Source organism: Salminus brasiliensis, chromosome 22, assembly GCF_030463535.1.
Source record: "Salminus brasiliensis chromosome 22, fSalBra1.hap2, whole genome shotgun sequence".
In the NCBI taxonomy this organism is placed as follows: Eukaryota; Metazoa; Chordata; class Actinopteri; order Characiformes; family Bryconidae; genus Salminus; species Salminus brasiliensis.
Window position 1 is genome coordinate 1849722 of NC_132899.1, and position 12587 is coordinate 1862308.

A 12587-nucleotide genomic window follows, 5' to 3' on the forward strand; every position below is an offset into this window, starting at 1 on the left:
ATATACTTATATTAATATTAATAGCAATGCTATTAATAATGTAAAAATCAATAAATAAAAGAGTAAATTAATGAATTAGTTAAATATATGGATACTATACGGCTGCACGCCGCTACTCTTATTTTGAAAGCAACCAGAGCCGTCAAAGCTCTCGCGAAAGCGCGCGATTGGTCGGTGCTACCTGTCTCATCCCGCCCAATTTGCCCACGCTGTTATCCCATTGGTTGCAGCAGCTGTCCGTCTCCCGCCCCGAATTCTGCTCGCCCGGTTCGTTAATGAGGAGACTGTCCAGCCCGGCGCAGTCCGCAGCTTTAGGCGTTAGAGTGGGTAAAGTGAGTCCTCCGGGGTCAGCGGGTCAGTAAACACGCAGCAATGAACCGCACACTGCGACAGCTGCTCTCCTTCGAGCAGAAGTTTGACGAAAAAGTCGCATTTCAGTGGTTTCAAGAGAACTGGTGAGTAAATCTCAGCCTTTCAGAAGTGGCTCTATTAACGAGCAGCTACACGATATAACACTGTAATAACACTGTAATAACACTGTAATAACACTGAAACAAGGCATAACACTGTAATAACACTGTAATAACACTGAAACAAGGCATAACCCTGTAATAACACTGTAATAACACTGAAACAAGGCATAACACTGTAATAACACAGAAACAAGGCATAACACTGTAATAACACTGTAATAACACTGAAACAAGGCATAACACTGTAATAACACTGTAATAACACTGAAACAAGGCATAACACTGTAACAACACTGTAACAAGGCATAACACTGTAATAACACTGAAACAAGGCATAACACTGTAATAACACTGTAATAACACTGAAACAAGGCATAACACTGTAATAACACTGTAATAACAATGAAACAAGGCATAACACTGTAATAACACTGTAACAAGGCACAACGCTGTAATAACACTGTAATAACACTGAAACAAGGCATAACACTGTAATAACACTGAAACAAGGCATAACACTGTAATAACACTGAAACAAGGCATAACACTGTAATAACACTGAAACAAGGCATAACACTGTAATAACACTGAAACAAGGCACAACACTGTAATAACACAGTAATAACACTGAAACAAGGCATAACACTGTAATAACACAGTAATAACACTGAAACAAGGCATAACACTGTAATAACACAGTAATAACACTGAAACAAGGCATAACACTGTAATAACACTGTAACAAGGCATAACACTGTAATAACACTGTAATAACACAGTAATAACACTGAAACAAGGCATAACACAGTAATAACACTGAAACAAGGCATAACACTGTAATAACACTGTAATAACACAGTAATAACACTGAAACAAGGCATAACACTGTAATAACACTGAAACAAGGCATAACACTGTAATAACACAGTAATAACACTGAAACAAGGCATAACACTGTAATAACACAGTAATAACACTGAAACAAGGCATAACACTGTAATAACACTGTAATAACACGCTTATACAGCGGTGTGTGCACCTGCACAGATGAAGGGTTTCATGCAGGTGTTTGGCAGGTGTGGGTGGAGGAAGTCATACTACAGTGTCCTCCAGTAAAGGTGCTGTAACTGCAGTAAAATACTGAAATACTCACCACCTCATTAGAAGAATAGAAGTAGCAGATCAAACACTACCACTGTGACATGCAAAAGTCTTGGCACCCCTGTCTTTTACTTAAAAGTGTTTTACTCGTTTAGCTGTTCACAGCAATGGACTTTTCAGCTTTGGACGGTGTGACCATGTGTTTGCATGCACCTGGATGGGTATGGATGGGTGTGAATGTGTATGGACGGGTATAGGTAGTGTATGGATGGGTATAGGTAGTGTATGGACGGTGTGAATGGGAATTGGTAGTGTATGGATGGGTATGGGTGGTGTATAGATGATGTAGATGGGTATGGGTAGTGTATGGGTGGGTATGGGTGGTGTAGAGATGATGTAGATGGGTATAGGTAGTGTATAGATGGGTATGGGTGGTGTATAGATGATGTAGATGGGTATAGGTAGTGTATGGATGGGTATAGGTGTTTTATGGATGGTGTGAATGGGTATGGGTGGGTATGGGTGGTGTAGAGATGATGTAGATGGGTATGGGTAGTGTATGGATGGGTATGGGTGGTGTATAGATGATGTAGATGGGTATAGGTAGTGTATGGGTGGTGTATGGATGGTGTGAATGGGAATTGGTAGTGTATGGATGGGTATGAGTGATGTTTAGATTATGTAGATGGGTATGGGTGGTGTATGGATGGGTATGGGTGGTGTATAGATGATGTAGATGGGTATGGGTAGTGTATGGATGGGTATGAGTGATGTTTAGATGATGTAGATGGGTACAGGTAGTGTATGGGTGGTGTATGGATGGTGTGAATGGGAATTGGTAGTGTATGGATGGGTATGAGTGATGTTTAGATTATGTAGATGTGTATAGGTAGTGTATGGATGGGTATGGGTGGTGTATAGATTATGTAGATGGGTATAGGTAGTATATGGATGGGTATGGGTGGTGTATGGATGGGTATGAGTGATGTATAGATGATGTAGATGGGTATAGGTAGTGTATGGATGGGTATGGGTGGTGTATAGATTATGTAGATGGGTATAGGTAGTATATGGATGGGTATGGGTGGTGTATGGATGGGTATGAGTGATGTATAGATGATGTAGATGGGTATAGGTAGTGTATGGATGGGTATGGGTGGTGTATAGATTATGTAGATGGGTATAGGTAGTATATGGATGGGTATGGGTGGTGTATGGATGGGTATGAGTGATGTATAGATGATGTAGATGGGTATAGGTAGTGTATGGATGGGTATGGGTGGTGTATGGATGTATGAATGGGAATTGGTACTGTATGGATTGGTATGGGTGGTGTATGGATGGTGTGAATGGGAATTGGTAGTGTATGGATGGGTATGGGTGGTGTATGGATGTGTGAATGGGAATTGGTAGTGTATGGATGGGTATGGGTGGTGTATGGATGGTGTGAATGGGAATTGGTAGTGTATGGATGGGTATGGGTGGTGTATGGATGGTGTGAATGGGAATTGGTAGTGTATGGATGGGTACGGGTGGTGTATGGATGGTGTGAATGGGAATTGGTAGTGTATGGATGGGTATGGGTGGTGTATGGATGGTGTGAATGGGAATTGGTGGTGTATGGATGGGTATGAGTGATGTATAGATGATGTAGATGGGTATAGGTAGTGTATGGATGGGTATGGGTGGTGTATAGATGATGTAGATGGGTATAGGTAGTGTATGGATGGGTATGGGTGGTGTATAGATGATGTAGATGGGTATAGGTAGTGTATGGATGGGTATGGGTGGTGTATAGATGATGTAGATGGGTAGAGGTAGTGTATGGATGTATGAATGGGAATTGGTAGTGTATGGATGGGTATAGGTTGTGTATAGATGGGTATGGGTGGTGTATAGATGATGTAGATGGGTAGAGGTAGTGTATGGATGGTGTGAATGGGAATTGGTAGTGTATGGATGGGTATAGGTTGTGTATGGATGGGTATGAGTGATGTATAGATGATGTAGATGGGTAAAGGTAGTGTATGGATGGGTATAGGTAGTGTATAGATGGGTATGGGTGGTGTATAGATGATGTAGATGGGTATAAGTAGTGTATGGATGGGTATTGGTAGTGTATGGATGGGTATGGGTGGTGTATGGATGGTGTGAATGGGAATTGGTAGTGTATGGATGGGTATGGGTGGTGTATAGATGATGTAGATGGGTATTGGTAGTGTATGGATGGGTATGGGTGGTGTATGGATGGTGTGAATGGGAATTGGTAGTGTATGGATGGGTATGAGTGATGTATAGATGATGTAGATGGGTAAAGGTAGTGTATGGATGGGTATAGGTAGTGTATAGATGGGTATGGGTGGTGTATAGATGATGTAGATGGGTATAGGTAGTGTATGGATGGGTATGGGTGGTGTATGGATGGTGTGAATGGGTATGGGTGGTGTATGGATGGGTATGAGTGATGTATAGATGATGTAGATGGGTATTGGTAGTGTATGGATGGGTATGGGTGGTGTATAGATGATGTAGATGGGTATTGGTAGTGTAGGGATGGGTATTGGTAGTGTATGGATGGGTATGGGTGGTGTATGGATGGTGTGAATGGGTATGGGTAGTGTATGGATGGGTATGGGTGGTGTATAGATGATGTAGATGGGTATTGGTAGTGTAGGGATGGGTATTGGTAGTGTATGGATGGGTATGGGTGGTGTATGGATGGTGTGAATGGGTATGGGTAGTGTATGGATGGGTATGGGTGGTGTATAGATGATGTAGATGGGTAGAGGTAGTGTATGGATGGGTTTGGATGATGTAAGGGTGGGTATAGGTGGTATATGGAAGGATATGGATGGTGTATGGGTTGGTGTTGGTGTAAGTGGGTATGGGTGGAAATGGGTGGGTATACAGGCTGATATTTCCAGAAATGCTGGATAGGATATAGTATGAATGTGGTCAGATGCTGTAACAGGCCTATCCTGAAACTGCACACACTCACACCGTGTGACGTGATGTGGTTAGCTGTGTGAGTCTTCCTGTGGGGAAGGGGAGAGTGCTCACAGCCTACTTACACATGCTAATTATAGATGAGTATAAGCTGTAACTAGTTAACTCTGTCATTGGTAATTAATTAACTTAATTAATTAACTTAAATATCACCTTAAAGTGTGTGACCATGATCAATTCAGAAAATATTCTGATACAGAATTTTATCAAGACTGTTCGGCCCTTCCAAGGCATCAGAGTGTGACCTGCAGTGACCTCACTCTGCTCTCTCTGGCTCTGTGGATCAGTGTGAGGTGGTAGATTACAGGCCTAGATTAGTATTGCTGTGTTTATTAATAGCTGATTAAGAAACTGTTAATTAGTGTCTAGTTAAAGATTGATAAACAGGTTCAAGGTATTAAATGATTTAAGTGAAACGTTTTATTATTAAAAATAACCTTTTTATGATTTAGATCAGCCCTGTTGCAACTCCTGCATGATGTGTCCTCGTGAAGGAGGGTGAATAAATAAAAAATGATGAAATCATTTTCAGAGGAGACATCCGAAGTCCACGTGTATTGTACTTTCCAGGATCACCTGAGGAGAGAAAGGGCTTAAACAGTCGGCTGCAGGGAGGTGCTGAAGTTTTTATCATGGTTTATCATTATATTGTAATTAGGAAGAGATAATACTGGATACTAATAGAAGTCCAGAGAAGTCGTGTAGTGAGTGCTTCAGTTTCAAGCCTGTTTACCACCCTGTTATTTGACCTTAAAATTTAATTCACTGATTTTAATTTTATGGAGAACTTGATGGGACTCTGATTGGCTGGTTTACGGCACCGGCGACAGCTGACAGAACCCACATGTTATAGCATAGTTTTAAGACTGTATTTATTTATTATTTAATATCCTGAGTCTTACCGGATAGTGCTGCTGCCCTCTCGCTGTGTCCTCCTCAGAGTGATGAACACTAACACATTGTCATGTTCATGAAACCGGTTTAACAGACCTCTGCTTTGTGACCTGGTTCATCATCATGCTGAAAGATGGTAAACTGTGATTAAAAAGCCTGTGGCCTTCAAGCGATAATTGGTGGAAGCGTGATTCCCCACAAGAGCAGAAAATAGACAAACGTCTGGAGGAAAAGCAGCGAAAACACAGTCCGAGCTCTAGAACCACATTTATTACATTAGGTTCTAATGTGTGTAAAATAGTGTAAAATCCAGTGTAAAATAGTTTCACATCTCTATACTGTTCTGTTACCTTCTGAGAACGTTCCTCACTGCTGCAGGCTGGGAATAATGTCCGGTTGTTGGTGCCTAGAGGACACCTGCTAGAACACAGTGGTAAAAACAAAGGATCGGGTTTAATAGCCGATAACTGATCTATTAATATAGAGCTGGATTTCGATCCTGGTTCCGATCTGCTGCAATAGATCAGCACAACCCTAGAAAACAATGAACTGTTCAGAAATCAGTGTTGGAATGAGTGTGTCAGTGTTGGTACTGAAACCCACAGAGCCTTAGATGTGCATGGCAGTGCACCTTTGTGCCACTCTGTGAACTGAAATAGACGTCTGCAGGTCCGGTGTGTGATAAGGCTGATGGGTCTCACCTTTGCCCTGGTCTTGGTCTTGTTTACATCACTGTGATCAGCTCCATCTTTCACGTATGTCTGACTGCAGTGCTGCTGGTTTTCCTGCCTTTGACCTAAAGTCAATCTGAGTGTGAAATGTGAAGGTTTAAAATTTAATTTTTTTTTACATTACTAAAACATTAATATCCAGAATTAATAACGTTAATATCCAGTATGAAGTTCTAATAACATTAATATCCAGAATTAATAGCATTAATATCCAGTATGAAGCTCTAATAACATTAATATCCAGTATGAAGCTCTAATAACATTAATATCCAGTATGAAGTTCTAATATCATTAATATCCAGTATGAAGCTCTAATAACATTAATATCCAGTGTGAAGTTCTAATATCATTAATATCCAGAATGAAGCTCTAATAGCATTAATATCCAGTATGAAGCACTAATAACATTAATATCCAGTATGAAGCTCTAATAACATTAATATCCAGTATGAAGCTCTAATTACATTAATATCCAGTATGAAGCTCTAATAGCATTAATATCCAGTATGAAGCTCTAATAACGTTAATATCCAGTATGAAGCTCTAATAACATTAATATCCAGTATGAAGCTCTAATAACATTAATATCCAGTATGAAGTTCTAATAGCATTAATATCCAGTATGAAGCTCTAATAGCATTAATATCCAGTATGAAGCTCTAATAACATTAATATCCAGTATGAAGTTCTAATATCATTAATATCCAGTATGAAGCTCTAATTACATTAATATCCAGTATGAAGCTCTAATAGCATTAATATCCAGTATGAAGCTCTAATAACGTTAATATCCAGTATGAAGCTCTAATAACATTAATATCCAGTATGAAGCTCTAATAACATTAATATCCAGTATGAAGTTCTAATAGCATTAATATCCAGTATGAAGCTCTAATAGCATTAATATCCAGTATGAAGCTCTAATAACATTAATATCCAGTATGAAGCTCTAATAACATTAATATCCAGTGTGAAGCTCTAATATCATTAATATCCAGTATGAAGCTCTAATAACATTAATATCCAGTATGAAACTCTAATAACATTAATATCCAGTATGAAGTTCTAATAACATTAATATCCAGTATGAAGCTCTAATAACATTAATATCCAGTGTGAAGTTCTAATAGCATTAATATCCAGTAAGAAGTTTTAATAACATTAATATCCAGTGTGAAGTTCTAATATCATTAATATCCAGTATGAAGCTCTAATAACATTAATATCCAGTATGAAGCTCTAATAACATTAATATCCAGTAGGAAGTTCTAATAACATTAATATCCAGTATGAAGCTCTAATAACATTAATATCCAGAATGAAGCTCTAATAACATTAATATCCAGAATGAAGCTCTAATAACATTAATATCCAGAATGAAGCTCTAATAACATTAATATCCAGTATGAAGCTCTAATAACATTAATATCCAGTATGAAGCTCTAATAGCATTAATATCCAGTATGAAGTTCTAATAGCATTAATATCCAGTATGAAGCTCTAATAACATTAATATCCAGAATGAAGCTCTAATAACATTAATATCCAGAATGAAGCTCTAATAACATTAATATCCAGTATGAAGCTCTAATAACATTAATATCCAGTATGAAGCTCTAATAGCATTAATATCCAGTATGAAGTTCTAATAGCATTAATATCCAGTATGAAGCTCTAATAACATTAATATCCAGAATGAAGCTCTAATAACATTAATATCCAGTATGAAGCTCTAATAACATTAATATCCAGTATGAAGCTCTAATAGCATTAATATCCAGTATGAAGCTCTAATAGCATTAATATCATATAGCATAGCATTAATATCCAGTATGAAGCTCTAATAACATTAATATACAGTATGAAGCTCTAATAGCATTAATATCCAGTATGAAGCTCTAATAACATTAATATCCAGTATGAAGCTCTAATAGCATTAATATCCAGTATGAAGCTCTAATAGCATTAATATCATATAGCATAGCATTAATATCCAGTATGAAGCTCTAATAACATTAATATACAGTATGAAGCTCTAATAACATTAATATCCAGTATGAAGCTCTAATAGCATTAATATCCAGTATGAAGCTCTAATAGCATTAATATCCAGTATGAAGCTCTAATAACATTAATATCCAGTATGAAGCTCTAATAGCATTAATATCCAGTATGAAGCTCTAATAGCATTAATATCCAGTATGAAGCTCTAATAGCATTAATATCCAGTATGAAGCTCTAATAACATTAATATCCAGTATGAAGCTCTAATAGCATTAATATCCAGTATGAAGCTCTAATAGCATTAATATCCAGTATGAAGCTCTAATAGCATTAATATCCAGTATGAAGCTCTAATAACATTAATATCCAGTATGAAGCTCTAATAACATTAATATCCAGTATGAAGCTCTAATAGCATTAATATCCAGTATGAAGCTCTAATAGCATTAATATCCAGTATGAAGCTCTAATAACATTAATATCCAGTATGAAGCTCTAATAACATTAATATCCAGTATGAAGCTCTAATAGCATTAATATCCAGTATGAAGCTCTAATAGCATTAATATCCAGTATGAAGCTCTAATAGCATTAATATCCAGTATGAAGCTCTAATAGCATTAATATCCAGTATGAAGCTCTAATAACATTAATATCCAGTATGAAGCTCTAATAGCATTAATATCCAGAATGAAGCTCTAATAACATTAATATCCAGAATGAAGCTCTAATAACATTAATATCCAGAATGAAGCTCTAATAACATTAATATCCAGTATGAAGCTCTAATAACATTAATATCCAGTATGAAGCTCTAATAGCATTAATATCCAGTATGAAGTTCTAATAGCATTAATATCCAGTATGAAGCTCTAATAACATTAATATCCAGAATGAAGCTCTAATAACATTAATATCCAGAATGAAGCTCTAATAACATTAATATCCAGTATGAAGCTCTAATAACATTAATATCCAGTATGAAGCTCTAATAGCATTAATATCCAGTATGAAGTTCTAATAGCATTAATATCCAGTATGAAGCTCTAATAACATTAATATCCAGTATGAAGCTCTAATAACATTAATATCCAGTATGAAGCTCTAATAGCATTAATATCCAGTATGAAGCTCTAATAGCATTAATATCATATAGCATAGCATTAATATCCAGTATGAAGCTCTAATAACATTAATATACAGTATGAAGCTCTAATAGCATTAATATCCAGTATGAAGCTCTAATAACATTAATATCCAGTATGAAGCTCTAATAGCATTAATATCCAGTATGAAGCTCTAATAGCATTAATATCCAGTATGAAGCTCTAATAACATTAATATCCAGCATGAAGCTCTAATAGCATTAATATCCAGTATGAAGCTCTAATAGCATTAATATCCAGTATGAAGCTCTAATAGCATTAATATCCAGTATGAAGCTCTAATAACATTAATATCCAGTATGAAGCTCTAATAGCATTAATATCCAGTATGAAGCTCTAATAGCATTAATATCCAGTATGAAGCTCTAATAGCATTAATATCCAGTATGAAGCTCTAATAGCATTAATATCCAGTATGAAGCTCTAATAACATTAATATCCAGTATGAAGCTCTAATAGCATTAATATCCAGTATGAAGCTCTAATAACATTAATATCCAGTATGAAGCTCTAATAGCATTAATATCCAGTATGAAGCTCTAATAGCATTAATATCCAGTATGAAGCTCTAATAACATTAATATCCAGTATGAAGTTCTAATAACATTAATATCCAGTATGAAGTTCTAATATCATTAATATCCAGTATGAAGTTCTAATATCATTAATATCCAGTATGAAGCTCTAATAACATTAATATCCATTTTGTAAAGCAAATTCTGCACTGAAATGCAACCTTAGCAAAACCAGGGCCCAGAAACTGATCACCAGAGCTAACTTCAAATAGGGTGAATCATGTAGTGTGTGTGTGTGTGTGTGTGTGTGTGTGTGTGTGTGTGTGTGTGTTTGTGTGTTACAGGACGACGTCGTTCATGTTCTGTGGGCTGTATGCTACTGTCATTTTCCTTGGCCGGTTCTTCATGAGGGAGAGGGAGAAGCTGGACCTACGCCGTCCTCTCATGCTCTGGTCACTCAGTCTGGCTGTATTCAGGTGAGTGAACTCAGGTACAGGAGGTAAGCTAACACCTGCACCCTTCTACACCTTTGACCTCTCAGATGTTTGTTCAATGTTTAACTGCCAGACAATCATATGATATGCTATATGTCCAAAGGTATGTGGACACTCATCCTCCATCATCCCTCCAGAGACCCCACAGCCCACTGCTGGGGGGCTTTATACCCCTCTAGCCTACGCTCAGCATTGGGCATGTGCTCACGGCTGCCCCAGAAGGTTCTGTTCAATTAATCAATGTCACGGGTGCACGCTTAAGTCATTGGTAGAAAGGAGTCTAGAATCCTGGCTAAAAACGCTGGGGTCAGAAGGCGGTATGGGTCAGTTTCGTGCCCCCTGGAGCAGAGAGGGTTAAGGGCTTTGTTTAAGAGCCCAACTGTGACAGTTTAGCAAGCCTGGGTATCGAACCCACAACCTGGTGATGATTAAACCAGTGCCTTAATGTGTAGTTTGAGGTTTTCCCCTGTTCCTCTTTAGGTTGGGCCAGGTGTTGTTTGTTTGATAAAGACAGATTTAGAGGTTTTTGTTGTGAACAGGAAAGGGCTGTCGTAAAACTGCAACAGGATGACCATCTGTTACATAATGAGGTGACCGTGTGTGACGGACAGAGACATGCCTATAACTAGGAACACATTTACAGCAGGCCATATCTCCTCATAGGGTTCATAGGGTGAGCTGAGGTTACAGCCAGTTGTTTTGCTTCCCAACATTTCTTGGAGTGGAGGCTGGTATGACGCTTCAGTGGCACAACATTTAGCACACTGGCTTAAGTTGGTATCTTCATAGTAGACATGCTCTGTTGAGGGTTGTGAAATAGATAAGACATTTTAAATAGTCCATATAAAACACGTATGAAGCCATGGCCTGATTCATTTCACAATATGCATCATAGTCTTGTGGCATGTTGTGATGCTATTCGTCCTCTTTGCTCTGGAAAATCCCTGGGAGAATATTATACATAAATTATACAGTGTTAAACATGGTGGTGGTAGCTCTGTAGCCCCTTGTGAAGATATGCCAATCAGCCATCACATTGGCACCATCTGTCTAATATTTCCTGAAACAGCTCTGACTAATCAAGGACTGATCAAGGGTCCTGATTGGGTTTCTACTCTTTTAATATTCACATTAATGAACATCTCACATTAGTAACAAATAAACGGGAGGTTCTGAAGAGCTCACTGAACTCCAGCGTGGTTCTGTATGTAATAGGAGACACCGCTGCACCAACAACAACAAGTCAGCTGGTGAAATCTCCTCCCTCCTAGATCTTCCTCCATCAGCTGTCAGTGGTGTTATTATTGAACAGTGGAAGAGTTTAGGAGGAACAGCTCACAGAGAGCAGCTCAGTGTCCACCGAGTGTCTGTCAGACCACGTAAAGTTACAGAGCGGGGTCAGGGCCGAGTGCTGAGCTCAGAGCAGAGTGCAGAAAAGCCTCCAACTGACTCAGTAACTGCAGCAGAGCTCCAGACCTGCTGCTGCTGCTGGTAGAGCTCCATATTAATAAGGCCTGTGGGGTTAGAACGGAGTGAGATAAAAGGCCCTGTAGGTGGAATGTGGAGATGTCCCAATACTTTTGTCCGTATAGTGTATGTCTGTAGTGTGTATATATAGAGAGATATGTGTAGGACTAAATGTCCACTCCTCTGGATTATTGAGGTTCTATTGAGTATATATATATGTGTGTGTGTGTGTGTGTGTGTGTGTGTGATGGCTGGTTTTGCGTTTGCTCCTCAGTATTTTCGGAGCGATCCGTACAGGATCCTACATGCTGCACATTTACAGCTCCAGCGGCTTCAGACAGACTGTCTGTGACACCGACTTTTACAGCGCCCCTGTCAGCAAGTTCTGGGCATATGCATTCACCCTCAGCAAGGCACCTGAACTCGGTAGGCATCACACACAAACACACACACACACACACACACACACACGTAGTCAGAAGCCTCCCCCTCACACCCTTCTCATCCCGGGTCAGAACACTACTTGAAGAAGATCACACTGTTCAGTAGTGGACACCAAACATAGGTCTTGTACCCTCTGCTCCTCCCTGGCTGATGGCCTTCTTATCTAAGCCACCTGTGTTTTGTTTGCAACCCCTGTGTGTGTGATCATCACTCTAAACCGTTTGCATCAGATTTCACTTGAGCACATGAAGAGCCAGGTGTAAACTCACCTAGGACTCGCTGAGCTTGTTTT

At 38.7% G+C, this 12587-nt stretch overlaps 1 protein-coding gene across 1 annotated transcript in view; it reads left to right on the plus strand.

The window, feature by feature from the left end:
• Positions 1-332: 332 nt before the first annotated feature.
• Positions 333-12587, plus strand: part of LOC140544335 (very long chain fatty acid elongase 6) — a 14290-nt gene continuing 2035 nt past the window's right edge. Inside the window, exons 1-3 of the mRNA XM_072667839.1 lie at positions 333-455; positions 10235-10366; positions 12126-12277. Coding sequence (XP_072523940.1) covers positions 373-455; positions 10235-10366; positions 12126-12277 — 367 coding nt within the window. The 5' untranslated portion in view covers positions 333-372. The remainder of the gene's footprint in view (positions 456-10234; positions 10367-12125; positions 12278-12587) is intronic.